General features: G+C 39.7%; 1 protein-coding gene across 3 annotated transcripts in view; it reads right to left on the reverse strand.

The window, feature by feature from the left end:
* Positions 1–16,808, reverse strand: part of TMEM219 (transmembrane protein 219) — a 50,843-nt gene extending 34,035 nt beyond the window's left edge. For all 3 annotated transcript variants that reach the window (XM_077907245.1, XM_077907249.1, XM_077907247.1), the window contains exons 1-2: positions 16,659–16,808; positions 15,000–15,175 (exon numbers count right to left, since the gene is read on the reverse strand). In XM_077907245.1, the coding sequence (XP_077763371.1) occupies positions 15,000–15,010 (11 nt within the window). In that variant the 5' untranslated portion in view covers positions 15,011–15,175; positions 16,659–16,808. The remainder of the gene's footprint in view (positions 1–14,999; positions 15,176–16,658) is intronic.
* Positions 16,809–16,842: the final 34 nt, after the last annotated feature.

Genomic DNA, 16,842 nt, shown 5'->3' on the forward strand with positions numbered 1-16,842 from the left:
CGTCGGGCTCCCGGTGCATGGAGCCTGCTTCTCCCTCTGCCTGTGTCTCTGCCTCTCTCTCTGTGACTATCAAAAATAACTTAAAAAAAAAAAAAAAAAAAAAGGAGATTGTGGAGAGAACATCCATAGATAGACTTAGGTCAGTTTCACTTTTTCCTTTTGTTACAGCATGAGTTACTGAATCCTCTGACATGATAATGGTTGCACAGTAGCATTTAAGATTCTTTTTTTAAAAATATTTTATTTATTCATGACAGACACACAGAGAGGAAGAGGGGCAGAGACACAGGCAGAGGGAGAAGCAGAGGGAGAAGCAAGTTCCACACAGGGAGCCCGACGTGGGACTCGATCCTGGGTCTCCAGGATCTGGCCCTGGGCTGAAGGCAGCGCTTAAACCGCTGAGCCACCTGGGCTACCCAGCATTTAAGATTCTGAATATGATGCATCAGCCAGCCTACACACCAGGAAATTACCAGAAATAAACTGATTATTACTTGTAATAGGCCCTGAAGACAGGGCCCCAAGTCATCAAATCCAGGCAATGAAAACATGTCCCAAAGTCCAGCTTGTGTTTTTTTTTTACAGATTCAAGTGACTTATTTTAGCATAGTCACAGACTATTCTGCTTTACCTGTATTTATGCAGGTAGCATAAGAGGTGTTTGCTAAAGCATAACTTTACCCTTGGTTAATAAATTTAAATTTAAATTGGTTGTTGGACTACTGAGTAGATGTTGTGTTATTTATGATGTCTACTGAGGTTAGAGACAAGTTTTGGATCATCTTTTCCAGCAGTATTATCCCTCTCTGGGAAGCTTATATTGTATGCATGATAAAGGAGTAGGTAATCCTTCCTGGGAGTTTTCCTGAGTAGTTGTTCTTGTCTCATTTCAGAGATTTCTAGGTACCATTTTCAGAAAAACATGATCCACTGGAGAGGTGATAGTTAAAAATATCTGAAAGGCTCTAACAGTTACCCTGAATATGCAGGATAAGTTAGTGTGCAGCAGCAGGTAAAAGCTTGATGTCTGAATAAGAAGTAGGACCCCAGTGAGGCATAATTGAATTGAGAGATAACTACCATTTATCACAGTAAGAGTATATGATTTTTGGACTCTTGAGGTGGATAGATTCCTTGAATGGAGTTATACAATTACTGTAAGTAGGTTAGAGTGTCTGTAGCAAGAATAACTCCCACATTAGTTCCATTCCTAATAACCTGGGTTTAACTGGTAGGCATATAATGACTTTAGCAAAAGCATTTTGTTCATGTCCAATTTTTATAGGACCAAACTTTGGAATTAACTATGTGAGAAAAACTTAAGACCAGAAAGGACTTGTGGAAGGAAATCTACCTTCTGAAGTATTTGAAGCTATTACTTTTTCTCTTTTTTGGTCAGAAAGATTAGGTGGTAAGGCAACAGATCTAGCAATGAGTTACATTCAGAGCAATACAAATAAGTATTGGTGAGGATGTGGAAAAAAGGGAACCCTCATGAACTGTTGGTAGGAATGTGAATTGGTACAAGCACTATGGAAAACAGTATGGGGGCAGCCTGGATGGCTCAGTGGTATAGCGCTGCCTTCGGTCCAGGGTGTGATCCCGGAGACCCGCGATCGAGTCCCACATCAGGCTCCCTGCATGAAGCCTGCTTCTCCCTCTGCCTGTGTCTCTGCCTCTCTCTCTCTCTTTCTCTCTCTCTCTGTGTCTCTATGAATAAATAAATAAAAAGAAAACAGTATGGAAGTTCCTCAAAAAAATTAAAAATAGAAACACCACATGATCCAGTAGTAATTCCACTGCTGGGCACTTACCCAAAGAAGATGAAAACACTAATTTGAAAAGATATATGTACCCCTAGGTTTATTGTAGCATTACAATAGCCAAGATATGGAAGTAACCTAAGTGTCCATCAATAGATGACTGGATAAAGAAGATATGATATACACACACAATGTAATATTACTCAGCCATATAAAAGGATGAGATCTTGTCATGTTCAACAATATAGATGGACCTAGAGGATATTATGCTAAGTGAAATAAAAGACATAGAAAGACAAATACCATATGATTTCACTTATATGTAGAATCTAAAAAAAGTAAATGAAAAAACAAACAAAAAAACAGAAGCAGACTCATAAATACAGAGAACTGGTGGTTGTCAGATGAGAGAGGGTGGAGGGGATGGGCAAAATAGGTGAAGAAGATTAACAAGCACAAGCCTCTAGTTAATAAATAAATAAGTCATACAGATGGAAAGTACAACATAGGGAAATATAGTCAATAATAATAATGCAGTCAATAATACTATAATATTGTTAGATGCTTACTACAACATATTCTTGTGGTGAGCATTAATATATAGAACTGTCCAATCACTACATTGTACACCTGCAACTAACATAATAACATTGTATGTCAACTGTACTTTAAAAATGGAAAAATAAAAATAAATTTAAAATGGTATATCGTAGCTCAGTTGGTTCAGTGGCCAGCTCTTGATTTTGGCTCAGGCCACGATCTCAGGGGCCTGGGATCAAGCCCTGCATTGGGCTCCACGCTCAGCAGGGAAACTGCTTGAAGATTCTCCATCCCTCTCCTTCTGTACCTCCCCTCCCCTCTCTTTCCTTCTCTCGAATAAATAAATAAATAAATCTTTTTAAAAACTTGTATATTGTACTTTACTTAGATTGGTGATAGGTAACATTTAATATATGTGATTTTAATATTTTTATAATATGCACATTGTAAAATAAACATTGCCTACCTATCTGTGAAAAAAACTCAGAGCAGTAGCTAAGATTTGAGAAATAGGCACCAGCATATTTTTTTTAAGTTAAAGAAGGAAACCACCAGGGGGCAAATGGAATGGAATGAAGATACAGAAGATCATAGTAAGAAAACTTTAGGTGGCTCAGCAGTTGAGTGTCTGCCTTCGGCTCAGGGCATGATCCTGGAGTCCCAGGATCAAGTCCCCCATCTGGCTCCCTGCATTGAGCCTGCTTCTCCCTCTGCCTGTGTCTCTGCCTCTCTCTCTTTCTCTGTCTCTCATGAATAAATAAATAAAATCTTAAAAAAAAAAAAAAGAAAACTTTAGTCAGTTAAAGAGGGGATGTTAAAGACAGTAATAGATAAGATTTCTAAGAGAACAAAGGGTACTGAAGGATAACAAAGGGTACAAAAGGATACTGAAAAAAAAAGGAAAAAAAAGGAAAAAAATGAAAAAATAAAAAATAAAAACAAAAAACAAAAAAAGGATACTGAAGAATTAAAAAACTAATCTTGTTCTGTTGTCTTCTGCAGAAGCTGTTCAATTAGTACCTTGTTCCATCATGTGGGACAGACACTGCCCACAGTCAGCAGCTTCTAGGGAATTGCTAAGAATCCTCAGTGTGAGGTCCCCTAATGGATTAGATGGCCAGTACTCAGGAGAAAGTGATGTATGTCTTCTTATTTGGGAAATATGAGTCCAGGGATCAACAACTTAGAGTTTATTGCTGTGTTATCTGTTAAAGGTCCTTTTCGTAGAGGCTCATGGGCAGTTTCTTCCTGATTCTTTTCCAGAAGACCAAATCTCTAGGTATCAGATCGTGCAGAGCTGCTTAGGTGAGTGTTTTGGCAATACAATACAATTAGTGATAAGTCTGGAGGTATTATACCAGTCCCTGCAGAAATTAGTCATATAAGTTTATAGCAGGATCAATCTAGGACTGAAGTAATTCCCAGATGCACAGGGCAATTAACTCAGAAGGAAATATCTTGTGGATCCTGGAGGGAATGGATATTATACCATAGGCAATGGCAAAGCCTGAGGTTTCTGAGAGTTTTGATAGTTGAGTTTTGAATTTCTTTAGTTCTCTTATTTTTTTTTTTTAAGATTTTGTTTATTTATTATGAGAGACACAGACAGAGAGAGAGAGGCAGAGACACAGGCAGAGAGAGAAGCAGGCTCTGTGCAGGAAGCCCCTTGTAAGACTCGATCCTGGGACTCCGGGATCATGCCCTGAGCCAAACTGCTGAGCCATCCAGGCGTCCCAGTTCTCTTATTTTTGCTGATGATGGTGGATGATATAAAAAGTTTTATTTTCCAAGTAAAAGAAATTAAGAAAATAATGGTACCAGAGAACTCTGTGTTTTTGCTACCAGAGAGATAAACTGAGACCCTTCCTCTTGGAAATTTTAAAGTCATTTTCTTCTCTACTAGTATGTGCACAGCTCTCTAGCATGAGAAAGCCTCAATCCATCCTGAGAATAAACAATAACCAGAACCTACTCATAGTTCATTTGGAGTTGTTCACAGGGCCTGGAGGCTTTGTTTCCTGTTCATGTCCTACCTTTATAGTATTGCAGGGAACATGTCATTAGTTAGGGCATGCATTGGAAACATCCTCTAATGTTAACCCTGAAAGTCACCCCCACCCATGTCAGTTCAATATTGTCAATTTATCTCCGCTATGTGGGCAAATTCAAGAAGCATTCTTACTAAACTCCACTTTGACTATGCTTACCTCTTGGATAACAACAAAACATCTAAAAGTTATTAATTTGCTGTCCACTTTAGAGGGAGATGTCAGGAAATCTCTGTTTCTTTTTCAAAATTTAATCACTTTTTATTTGGAAATAATAATAGATTCACAAGTAATTCCAGTAATTCCACTGCTGGGCATTTACCCAAAGAAATGAAAACAATCCTGATGGTAATATCTTACAGCACCACATTACGGGGTCACAATCAGGAAAGTGATACCGGTACAATCCACAGACTATTCAGATTTCACCAGTTTTATGTGCATTCATTTGTATTTGTCTGTATATATGCAGTTCTGTACACATATTGAATTTTATCACATGTAGATTCATGTAGCCACACCACCAGCGAGATCCAGAATTGTTTAGTATATGTGCTGCCAAAGTGAGCATCAAGATACAGAATTGTTAAAAAAAAAAAAAAAAAAAAAAAAAGGGGATCCCTGGGTGGCGCAGTGGTTTGGCGCCTGCCTTTGGCCTAGGGCGCGATCCTGGAGACCCGGGATCGAATCCCACATCGGGCTCCCGGTGCATGGAGCCTGCTTCTCCTTCTCCCTGTGTCTCTGCCTCTCTCTCTCTCTGTGTGATGACTATCATAAATAAATAAAAAATTAAAAAAAAAAAAAGATACAGAATTGTTGCATCACCACAAAGATCCTTCAATTATCCCTTTATGGTCACATGCATCCCCTCTCCCTGCCGAATCCTATCTTTTTTTTTTTTAAGATATTATTTATTCATGAGAGGCACAGAGAAAGAGACAGAGACACAGGCAGAGGGAGAAGCAGGCTCCATGCAGGGAGCCTGATGCAGGACTCTATCCTGAGACCCTGGGATCATGCCCTGAACCAAAGGCAGACGCTCAACCGCTGAGCCACCCAGGCGTCCCTCCCCAATCCTATCTTAACCTTTGGCAATGACTAACCTGTTCTCCATCTCGATGATTTTGTCATTTCTAGAATGTTATATAAATGTAGTCATACAGTATGAAATGTATTGTGATTGGCTTTTTTTCATTCAGTATAATTCCCCTGAGGTCTAAGTTTCTGCATATGTTTCAATAGTCTGTATCCTTTTATTGCTCAGAGGTTTGATAACCAATGGCTGAGAAGCCTAACAGGAGATGGTAAGGCAAGCCAAAAATTAACAATAGCAGAAAGCTGTTACCACTCCTAGGATAGAGGAACATTCCTTGCTGAGCAATGTTAGTGTTATGAGATCCCAGGGTCAGGGTCACTGGTAGAAGCTGGAATCATGGTCAGCCTCTCCTGTGAGAGCTGGACCCATGTGAAAGCTATAGCCACCTGACATGGGGATAGCAGTGAGGGTGGAGGAATGTGCTGGTAGAGAAATACCCTGGCTTCTCCCTTCCTTTTGCTTTATATTCTGCTTCCATTGCTTTCCACTGCTTGAACTGAAAGCCAGCTAACATGGCTGCCTGAGATGTGTAGCCTGTAGTGGTCACCCAATCAAAAAACTGAGCTGGGCGGCCCTGGTGGCTCAGCGGTTTAGTGCCACCTTCAGTCCAGGGCATGATCCTGGAGATCCAGGGTTGAGTCCCATGTCAGGCTCCCTGAATGGAGCCTGCTTCTCCCTCTGCCTGTGTCTCTGCCTCTCTCTCTCTCTCTCTCTTTCTCTCTCTCTCTCTGTGTCTCTCGGGAATAAATAAGTAAAATATTTTTTAAAAATCATTTACACTTTAAAAAAAACAAACTGAGCACATCAGGGGACTATGAGGAGTGGATCTGAGGACAAACAGGCCCAGAACCCACACAATAGCATATGTGAGTGTTCAATTCTACATTGTAATGCTACACTGATTTTCTTAAGTTAGAATTTGTTTCCAGTGCATTTTGAAGTCATGAATTAACCTGAAAATGTAAACCTACTGTCAGTATAAATATTTATTATCTTTCATCAGCTTACAGGTCTGGTGAAAGTAATTAATTTACCATCTGAACTGATGTAATATCTGAAACAAGCTTATAAGGATAAGTCCAAGATTGTGATAACATAGGCTGCTTGGAATTTTTTGGTTTTCTTCCTTTTTGAATTATTAATTGTGGCAAAATACACATATGATAAATGTTATCTATGGCTTGGCATCTCAGCCATTCAAAAAAATTTTTTTTCAGCTTATTTATTTTTGCGAGAGAGAGAGAGAGCTCACACGTGTGAGTGAGCATGGGCAGGAAGGAGGGGCAGAGGGAGAAGCAGACTCCTCACTCAGCAGGGAGCCCAATGTAGGACTCAATCCCAAGACCCTGGTATCATGAACTGAGCCGAAGGCAGACGCTTAACTAACTGAACCACCCAGGTGTCCACATCTTAGCCATTTTTGACTGTATGGTTCGGTACACTTTCAAGGTATTGCTCAGCAGTGTTAAGTATATCACCTTGTTGTGCAACCATCACAACCATCCATCTCCAGAACTTTTTTTCATCTTGCAAAACTGAAACTCTGTAATTAAATAATGACTCCCTATCCTCCTTTCCCACCAGCCCCTGGAAACCACTATTCTACTTTCTGTCTCTTTGAATTTAACTTCTCTAGTATCTCATAACATTGGAATCATACAGCGTTTTGTATTTTTGTGATTGGCTTATTTCACTTAGCATCATGTCCTCAAGGTTCATGTTAGAGCAGCTGTCACAATTTCCTCCTTTTTAAGGCTGAATAATATTTCATTGTATGTAGATACCATATCGGTCTATCCATTCATCTGTTGATGAGCCCCTTGGGTTGCTTCTACTTTTTGGCTCTTGTGAATATGCTCCCATAAATATGGATGTGCAAACAGCTCTTTGAGACTCTACTTTCAATTATTTTGGGTATATATCCAGAAGTGGGATTGCTGGGTCATATGGTAGGTCTATTTTTTAATTTTTTGAAGAGCTAACATATTATTTTTCATATAGCTGCACAAATTTATACTCCTACCAGCAGTGTATAATTTCACCATTTCTTTGCCAATACTTGCTATCCACCTCTCTTTTATAGTAGCCATCCTAATAGATATAAAGTGGTAACTAATTATAGTTTTGACTTGGTATTCCCCTAATGATTAGTAATGTTGAGCATATTTTCATGTGTTGTTGGTCATTTGTCTATCTTCTTTGGAGAAATATCTATTCAAGTGCTTTGCACACTTTAATAAGGTTAATTTTTGGTTGTTGCCGTTGTTGAGTTACAGGAGTTCTTTATATATCCCAGATATTAAGTCTTTAGCAGATACTAGATTGTCAAATATTTCCTCCCATTCTAGGAGTTGCCTCCTCATTCTGTTGTATCATCCTTTGATGCACAGAAATTTTAAATTTTTATGTAGTCCAGTTTAGTTTATTTATTTTTTCTTTTCTCTTTTGCCTGTGGTTTTGGTGTCTTATTTAAGAAATCATTGCATGGGATCCCTGGGTGGCGCAGCGGTTTGGCGCCTGCCTTTGGCCCAGGGCGCGATCCTGGAGACCCGGGATCGAATCCCACGTCGGGCTCCCGGTGCATGGAGCCTGCTTCTCCCTCTGCCTGTGTCTCTGCCTCTCTCTCTCTCTCTCTCTCTCTCTCCGTGACTATCATAAATAAATAAAATTAAAAAAAAATTAAGAAATCATTGCAAAAAAAAAAAAAAAAGAAAGAAAGAAATCATTGCCAAATCCAACATCATGAAGCTTTTCCCCTATGTTTTCTTCTAACAGTATAATTTCAGGTCATATATTTAGTTCTTCCATGCATTTAGAATAAACTTTTGTATATGGTGTAAGGTAAACGTTTAACTTCATTCTTTTGCATTGAATATCCACTTTTCCCAACACCAGTTGTAGAAAAGACTAGCTTTCCCCCATTGAATGATATTGGTCTTCTTGTTGAAAATCATTTGGCCATCTGTTTGAGGGTTTATTTCTGGACTCTATTCTATTTCATTGGTCTATATGTCTATCCTATGCCATTTTGCCACCCTGTTTTGATCACTATAGCTTTGTAACACATTTTGAAATCAGGAAGTGTGAGATCTACAATTCTGTTCTTTTTCAAAATAATTCTGGTTATTAAGGGTCCATTGAAATTCCATTATGAATTTTAGGATGGATTGTCCTATTTCTGTAAAAATCACTGTTGGGCTTTAGATGGATTTGAGTGGTATCAACATCTTAATAATATTAAGTCTTCCAACTCAAGGGACGCCTGGCTGGCTCAGCAGTTGAGCATCTGCCTTTGGCTCAGGGCATGATCCCAGGATCCAGGATGGAGTCCCACATCAGGCTCCTTGCATGGAGCCTGCTTCTCCCTCTGTCTATGTCTCTGCCTCTCTCTCTCTTTCTGTGTCTTTCATGAATAAATAAATAAAATCTTTAAAAAATATTAAGTCTTCCAACTCATAAACATGGATGTCTTTCTATTTATTTGGGTCTTCCTTAATTTCTTTCAGCAACATTTTGTAGTTTTCAGTGTACAAGCTCTTTGTCTCCTTAGTTAAGCTTATTCCTAGGTATTTTACTATTTTTGATGCTCTTGTAAATGGAATTGTTTTCTTAATTTCATTTTCAGATTGCTCATTGTCAGTGTATAGAAACACAACTGATTTTCATGTGTTGATTTTGTATCCTACAACTTTGTTAAATTCTTTTATTAACTTTAGTAGTTTTTTGTGGAATCTTTAGGACTTTCTACATATAAGAAGATTATGTCATTTTTGAAAAAAGATAATTTTACGGGGGCATGTAGGTGGTGCAGCTGGTTAAGCGTCCAAATCTTGATCTCGGCTCAGGTCACAATCTCAAGGTCACGAAGTCAAGCCCTGTATCAGGCTCCATGCTCAGCACACAGTCTACTTAGTTTCTCTCCCTCTCCCCCTACCCCTTCTCACTCTCTCTCTTCAAAATAAATAAATAAATACATCTTTTTTAAAAAGATAATTTTACTTCTTCCTTTCCAATATGGATGGCTTTTTTTTTTCTTTCTAATTTGGACGATTTTTTTCTCTTGCCTAACTGCTTTAGCTAGGACTTCCAGTACTATGTTAAATAGAAATGGCAATAGCAGGCATTCTCATTATTTTTCTGATCTTAGAGGAAAAGCTTTCAGTCTTTCATTATTAAGTATCATGATGTTAGGTATTGGTATTTTTCAAGTAAGATTTATCAACAAACACAATTAAAGCAGGGATGTACATGGGAATCTCTAGAAGATCCTTCCAGGATTTGCTAGCTGCCTAGTAGAGAAAAACAGTCATGGGCTTCTCCTTCTTTGTGTAAGAAAGAAGTGGCTGGGTTTATAGTAGTGATAGACAGTAATGTGTAAAAGGAAAATAATGGCCTATCTGCCACTTGAGAAGTGTTGAGTGTTTCCTGTCAGTAGACGAGTCTTTAAAATAGGGGACCATACAGTTAGCAGAGACCTTAGAACTAAATCAAGGGAAAGTTTCACACATTCTGCCTATGTTTCTATACCTCTTAGACAAAGTATATATGCCTTGGCTATTGTATCTAATGAAAAACTGGCATAAGCAGTAGGCTTCTGATGATCCCCCATGTAATTGACCAGTACCCCTAACACTTGTTCAGAATTTTCATGAACAAAAGGGGAAGATGCTTGTGGATCTAAAATCCTGGAAACAGATCTTTTTGTAGATAGTTATACCAGTCTTTGTGCTTAAAAATTACTATGCCTTTTTTTAACTGAAAAGTATAAAATCATTGACTGATATTTATATTAATTTATACTTTATTCATGTGTAAATATCAGGAAGAAAGCTTTTCTTTGATTCAGTAATTTTTTTAAAATTATGCATATAGAAGACAAAAGAATTCTCATAATAGTTTTGAATTCATTAAAATTTGGATAATTCCAGATAAACCTAATTATTCCTATTGTTCCTCATTTTCTTTTTTTTTAAGATTTTATTTATTTATTCACGATATACACAGAGAGAGAGAGAGAGAGAGGCAGAGACACAGGCAGGGGGGGCCGCATGCCAGGAGCCCGATGCGGGACTCGATCTCAAGACTCGGGAATCGTGCCCTGGGCCAAAGGCAGGCGCCAAACCGCTGAGCCACCCAGGGATCCCTTGTTCCTCATTTTCTATAGTAAGGAAGAAGGGATGCCTGAGTGGCTCAACGGGTTAGGCGTCTGCCTTCAGCTCAGGGAGTGATCCCAGAGTCCTGGGATCGAGTCCCACATGGGGATCCCTGCATGGAGCCTGCTTCTCCCTCTGCCTGTGTCTCTCATGAATAAATAAATAAAATGATTTTTAAAGTAAAATAAAGAAGATTTCTGTGTTACTTAATGGCCATTTTAGAAAATCCAAAGATAGTTTAGGCATAAAAAAGAGGCTGAAAGTGTTATTAGTCTAAATTTGAAGCCTGAATTTTAGAAAGGCAAAATAAAGAATAGTTACAGAGGAAACAATATATAAGAAACAAATATCTAAAAAAAAAATTTATAGGCAATGTAAAAACACACAGCCATGAGCAACAATGGTTATTAGAAAGTTAACCTTTTTTAAAAAATAAGGACTCTTTCCAAAAATGACTAAGAGTATATTTAAAAAGCACCAAATAATCAAGAATCCTAAATTTTTTATGACACCACAAAAGACCCTGAGTAGCCTAAGCAATCTTGAGGAAGATGAACAAAATGGGAGGTATCACTATTCCAGATCTCAAGCTTTACTACAAAGCTACAGTAATCAAAACAGTATGGTACTGGCACAAAAACAGACACGTAAATCAATGGAACAGAAAAGACCCTAGAAATAAACTCTCATTTATATGGTTAATTAATCTACAACAAAGGAGGCAAGTATATACAATAGGGAAGGACAGTCTCTTCAATTAATGGTGTCGGGGAAACTGGACAACCACACGCAAAACTAGGCCACTTTCTTACACCATACACAAAAATAACCTCAAAATGGATTAAAGACCTAAACGTGAGACCTGAAACCATAAAACTTGTTAAAGAACACATAGGGTGGGAATCCCTGGGTGGCTTGGCGGTTTGGCGCCTGCCTTCAGCCCGGAGCGTGATCCTGGAGTCCTGGGATCAAGTACCACGTTGGGCTACTTGCATGGAGCTGGATTTTCCCTCTGCCTGTGTGTCTCTCTCTCTCTCTGTCTCTCTCTCTCTGTCTCTCATGAATGGATAAAATCTTTAAAAAAAAGAACACATAGGGAGTAATCTCTTAGACATCAGCCTTAGCAACATTTTTCTAGATATGTCTCCTCAAGCAAGAAAAAATAACCTATTGAAACTAAACTAAAATAAAAAACTTTAGCAGAGGAAGCTATTGGCAAAATAAAAAGGCAACCTACTAAATGCAAGAAGATATTTGTAAATGGCATATCCAATATATATTTGAACTATATAAAGAATGTATACAACACCAAAAAACAATCTGATTTTAAAATACGCAGAGGATCTGAATAGACATTTTTCTAAAGAAGACATAGATGGCCAATAGATACATGAGAAGATGCTCAACATCACTAATCATCAGTGAAATGTAAACCAAAACTACAAGGGTATATCACATCACACCAGTCAGAATGGCTAGTATCAAAAAGACAAGAAAAAAAAAAAGTGTTGGTGAGGATATGGAGAAGAGGAAACCCTGGTGCACAGTCATTGCAAACGTAAACTGACATAACCACTGTGGAAAATAGTATGGAGGGTCCTCAAAAATAGAAATACCATATGATCCAATAATTCTACTACTGAGTATTGATTCAAAGAAAATGAAAATACTAATTCAAAAAGATACATATAACCCTATGTTTATAGAAGCATTATTTACAGTAGCTAAGATATGGAAACAACCCAAGTGTCCATTGGATAAATGGATGAAAAAGATGTGGCAGGTATACACAGTGGAATATTAGCCATAAAAAAGAAAGAAATCCTGCCATTTGTGACAACATGGATAGACTTTGAGGGCATTATGCCAAGTGAAATAAGTTAGAGAAGGAGAAATATCATGTGATTTCACTTATCTGTAGAATCTTTTTTTTTTTTTTTTTTTATCTGTAGAATCTTAAAACAAACAAAAACTCATAGAAACTGAACAGATTGGTGGTTGAAAGAGGCAGGGGGTTGTGGATGAAGGTTGTCAAGAAGTACAAACTTCCAATTATAAGACAAATAAGTTCTGGGGATGTAATGTACAACATGGTAACTATTTAAAAAAGAAAAAAATAAGGTAAATCATATGTAAAAACTATGATAATTTATTTAACTTTTAAAATCAATAAAAAGGGGCACTTGGGTAGCACAGGTGGTTAGGCACCTTTTTTTTTTAAGATTTATTTATTTATTCAAGAGAGAGAGGGAGTGAGCACGAGCAGGAGGGGTAGAGGCAGAGGGAGAGAGAATCTTAAGCAGAGTGCGGAGCTCCACCCAGGGCTCAATCCCACGATCCAAGATCACAACTCAAGCTGAAACCAAGAGTCAGAAGCCAAACCAACTGTGCCACCCAGGTGCCCCTAAGCATCTGACTCTCGATCTCAGCTCATGACTTGATCACAGGGTCGTGAGTTCAAGCCTCATGTTGGGCTCCAGGTGAGTATGAAGCCTACTTTAAAAAAAAAATCAATATAAAAAATATGAAGGTTTAAATCATGAGAAAACTAACCCTGATCTTATACCAACCAGAATATTGTGCTGGTATTATTTTTACATGGCAAACTAACATTTAAAGATACTGGATTAAAAAAATAATAATAAAAAAATAAAGATACTGGATTATGCCAAAAGCTCTTCTTGTATCTTGGAACTAAGGCCTTTTCTTATCTTGTACTATAACACAGCCTATTACATAAATACACTTTTCAGTGCCCACAAAGGAAACAAAGGATGTTCCTCTGTGTGTCTCTCATGAAAAAATAAATAAAATGAGACACACACACACACACATAGAGGCAGAGACACAGGCAGAGGGAAAAGCAGGCTCCACGCAGGGAGCCCGATGTGGGACTCAATCCCAGGACCCCAGGATCACGCCCCGAGTCAAAGGCAAGACGCCCAACTGCTGAGCCACCCAGGTGCCCTCCATTTGTTTGTTTGTTTCTTGAAGTAGTCTCCACATCCAATGTAGTACTTGAACTCACAACCTTGAGATCAAAGAGTACCATGCTCTACTGACTGAGCCAACCAGGCACCCCATAAAATCTCTCCTTTTATTTTATTTTTTTAAAAAATTTATTTATTTATGATAGACATAGAAAGAGAGGCAGAGACACAGGAGGAGGGAGAAACAGGCCCCATGCCAGGAGCCCGACGTGGGACTCGATCCCAGGACTGCAGGATCGCGCCCTAGGCCAAAGGCAGGCACTAAACCGCTAAGCCACCCAGGGACCCCAAAATATCTCCTTTTAACAAACAAGACAATCTCCTCATGAGGGTTTCTTTTCTTTTTTTCTTGGTTTTTGTTCTTGTTGTTGTTCTGAGGTACCTCTCAAATAAACAATTGTTAGGGCTGCTACAATTCTAACTTGTCCCTAGTGAGATTCTGTCAGGGAGGTAAGGGTATAAATTAGTGTAATTGTGAGGAGGAAGCAGATATTTGGCCCAGTTTTAGGTGAGACAAGGCTCCATAAGGATAGTGCTGTGCAACCTTGTATCTGCAGAACTTGGCCAAAAGCCAATTATCATTGACAGGGCCAGAAAAATGTCCTGATTCTGCGGAAAAGAATGAAACAAAGTAGTTCCCTGGAACACAAAATTGAGGAAAAATTCCTTATAGCAATTTAAAATGGCAATCTAAGGGGTGCCTAGGTGGCTCGGTTAAGCATCTGCCTTTGGCTCAGGTCATGATCCCAGGGTCCTGGGATCAATTCCTGCCCAGGACTCCCTGCTCAGTGGGGAGCCTGCTTCTCCCTCTCCCTCTTCCCCTCCCCTTCTGATCATGTGCTCGTGCTCTCTCTCTCTCTCAAATAAATAAAATCTTAAATAAGTAAATGAAATGGCAATCTGAGGCAAAGTTTATCCAAAAGACACTGGTCTGAGGATCTTTTGAATTCCACAGTCTATAAGACTGGTTGTAGTACAGACTTACTAGACATTGGTTAATGGAGTGATTTGTCTGGTTTATTCTGGTAACAAGTAACACTCAAGCATGCTAACTAATTATATGACCCTTGAGTGGTTGGCGACTCCAGCTTCTTAGAGGGACAAGTGGTGTTCAATCACTAGAGTTTGAGCAATAATAGATTTGTGATGTCCTTAGACATTCAGGGCTGCATATCTGTCCTTTCCCTAGAAACATTTCCTCTTATAGACAAATGGCATTCAAAACAATAGACCAGAGAGGACAGATCATAGGGGCAGATATAGAAAGCCAAAAAACAATTTAACCAAATAAAAATAAAAATCTAATTGTATAACCATGAACCAAAGGGGACCTTTTTGCAAGGAAGACAAAATCTCAATACTTAAGGGTCTTAATAAAACATCAGAGCTCACATTCAGTGAGAACTTACCTCCCAGCCATGGGCAGGATGGCATCTCAAACAGTTAGAGACACAAAGTGTTTCAGATGTGCACATTATTACTAGAGTTGAGGGTCCCAGTCCAAGTTTGTGAAGGCTTCAGCTGAAACTCTGTAGATTCCTCTTTTCTGACAATGCCCTCCAGCCAAAGACCAGCAGGAGCACACCTGTGGTTGAACAAGGAAGATGGCACACCATGGGGAACCCATCATGGACATCTCAGCAAAATGTGTTAGAAAGGACTTATTATAGGATTTGGGCTTGTGTTAGATTCTCGAGGAGAGCTCAAGAAAGGGGAGATTTGCTTCAGGTTGGATGTTGTCAGGAAGCGGTGATAATTCTTTTTGGTTATCTTAATAAATCTCATCTAGAAGTTAGAAGGAATGGATTAGGATTAAAGCTATATTTAGGGGAACCTGGGCAGCTCAGATGGTTGAGCATCTACCTTCTGCTCAGGTCATGATCCCAGGGTCCTGGGATCAAGCCCCCTATTCAGCAGGGAGCCTGCTTCTCCCTTTCCCTCTCCTGCCCACCCTGCTTGTGCTATCTCTCTCTCTCTCTTTTTTTCTCTCTCTCTGTCAAATAACTAAAATCTTTTTTTAAAAAGCTGTACTTGGTAAAGAAGCAGCAGTCACTCAAACTGTGGGAGAAGGGGTTATGTTTGGTCATTTTTGTGTTTGGGCAATGTTGGTTTTGTGTTCAGAAATAATTATGAAATGGTCTTTCTCTCAATCTGTCAGAGTGCCATGGCCTAGCTGATAGTGCCAGGCCTGCTCCTAGCATTACCAAGGTTTCCACAGGGAGAGTGTAAACTAGCTCCCAGCTGTCCTGGGCTGCCTTTTTTTTTTTTTTTTTTTTTTTTTTTTTTTAATCAGTTGCACTTGAAAAATCAGAATTGGCAACCTCTTTTGGTAAAACATGAGCTCTCTGGGTCACCACAGGCTCCATTACTCCCCAATACCTTGTAATGCCCCACCCCACTCATGTACACTCCTAACTGTTCCCTGGCATTGAAATCTGCACCCCACACTAAGCAAAATAGGAACCAAGCCCAGAGAAAAGTGACTTGGCTAGGATCACCCAATGAACTTGTGGGAGAGTGGAAATTGTTTACATTTTCCCTCCAGCAAACCCCCATGCTAGACATTAAGATCCTTTGTTAAATCTCTGAAGTATCAGCCTCTCAACGGAACGTAGATCCAGTCAGATAAACACTTCTCAGTACATTTTCCTGTCAATAACATGTCCCTGACTTATTCTTTCTTTTTTTCGGGATTGGGCGTCTCGAGACCTTAGCTGGGATTCTAAAACCTTTGCTTGGCCGCTGCAGCCATCCCTGACATTCATTCTGCTCAATACCACAGGCGTGTTTCTGCCTGGAGTCCGTGTGTGTGCACTTCCCTCTGCCTGGAGTTCTCCCTCACACCTTAGTGTGGCCTCGTCTTCTCAGCTTCGGCTCTGCATCACTTCCTCAGGCACGCACTTCCTGACGACCTTACCTACTACACACACCCTGCATGTCCTAGCACTACTGTCACCTCTCTAAGGAGGCCACCTCACTTTGGCCTCTTGTACAAGTCTCCCTTGGTGCTTTGTTCGAAGCTCTCCGCAGTCTGTCAAAAGCGCGGGGATGGGAGGCGGAAACCTTGCCTTTCACGCCCGCGAAGCGCTCTGAGGGCAGAGACTCAACCACCGCGAGGCGACCTCGCTTTCCACAGCAGGCATGTGGCGGAGCCCGTCCTCCAACCACTGTCCAAGACCCGCGCGAGTACCTCACGTCGCGCGGGATCCCACCCCGCCGGAGGCTGCGCGCTACCTCTCCACGGGGGCCCTA

The sequence above is a fragment of the Canis aureus genome, chromosome 8 (genome assembly GCF_053574225.1).
Source record: "Canis aureus isolate CA01 chromosome 8, VMU_Caureus_v.1.0, whole genome shotgun sequence".
In the NCBI taxonomy this organism is placed as follows: Eukaryota; Metazoa; Chordata; class Mammalia; order Carnivora; family Canidae; genus Canis; species Canis aureus.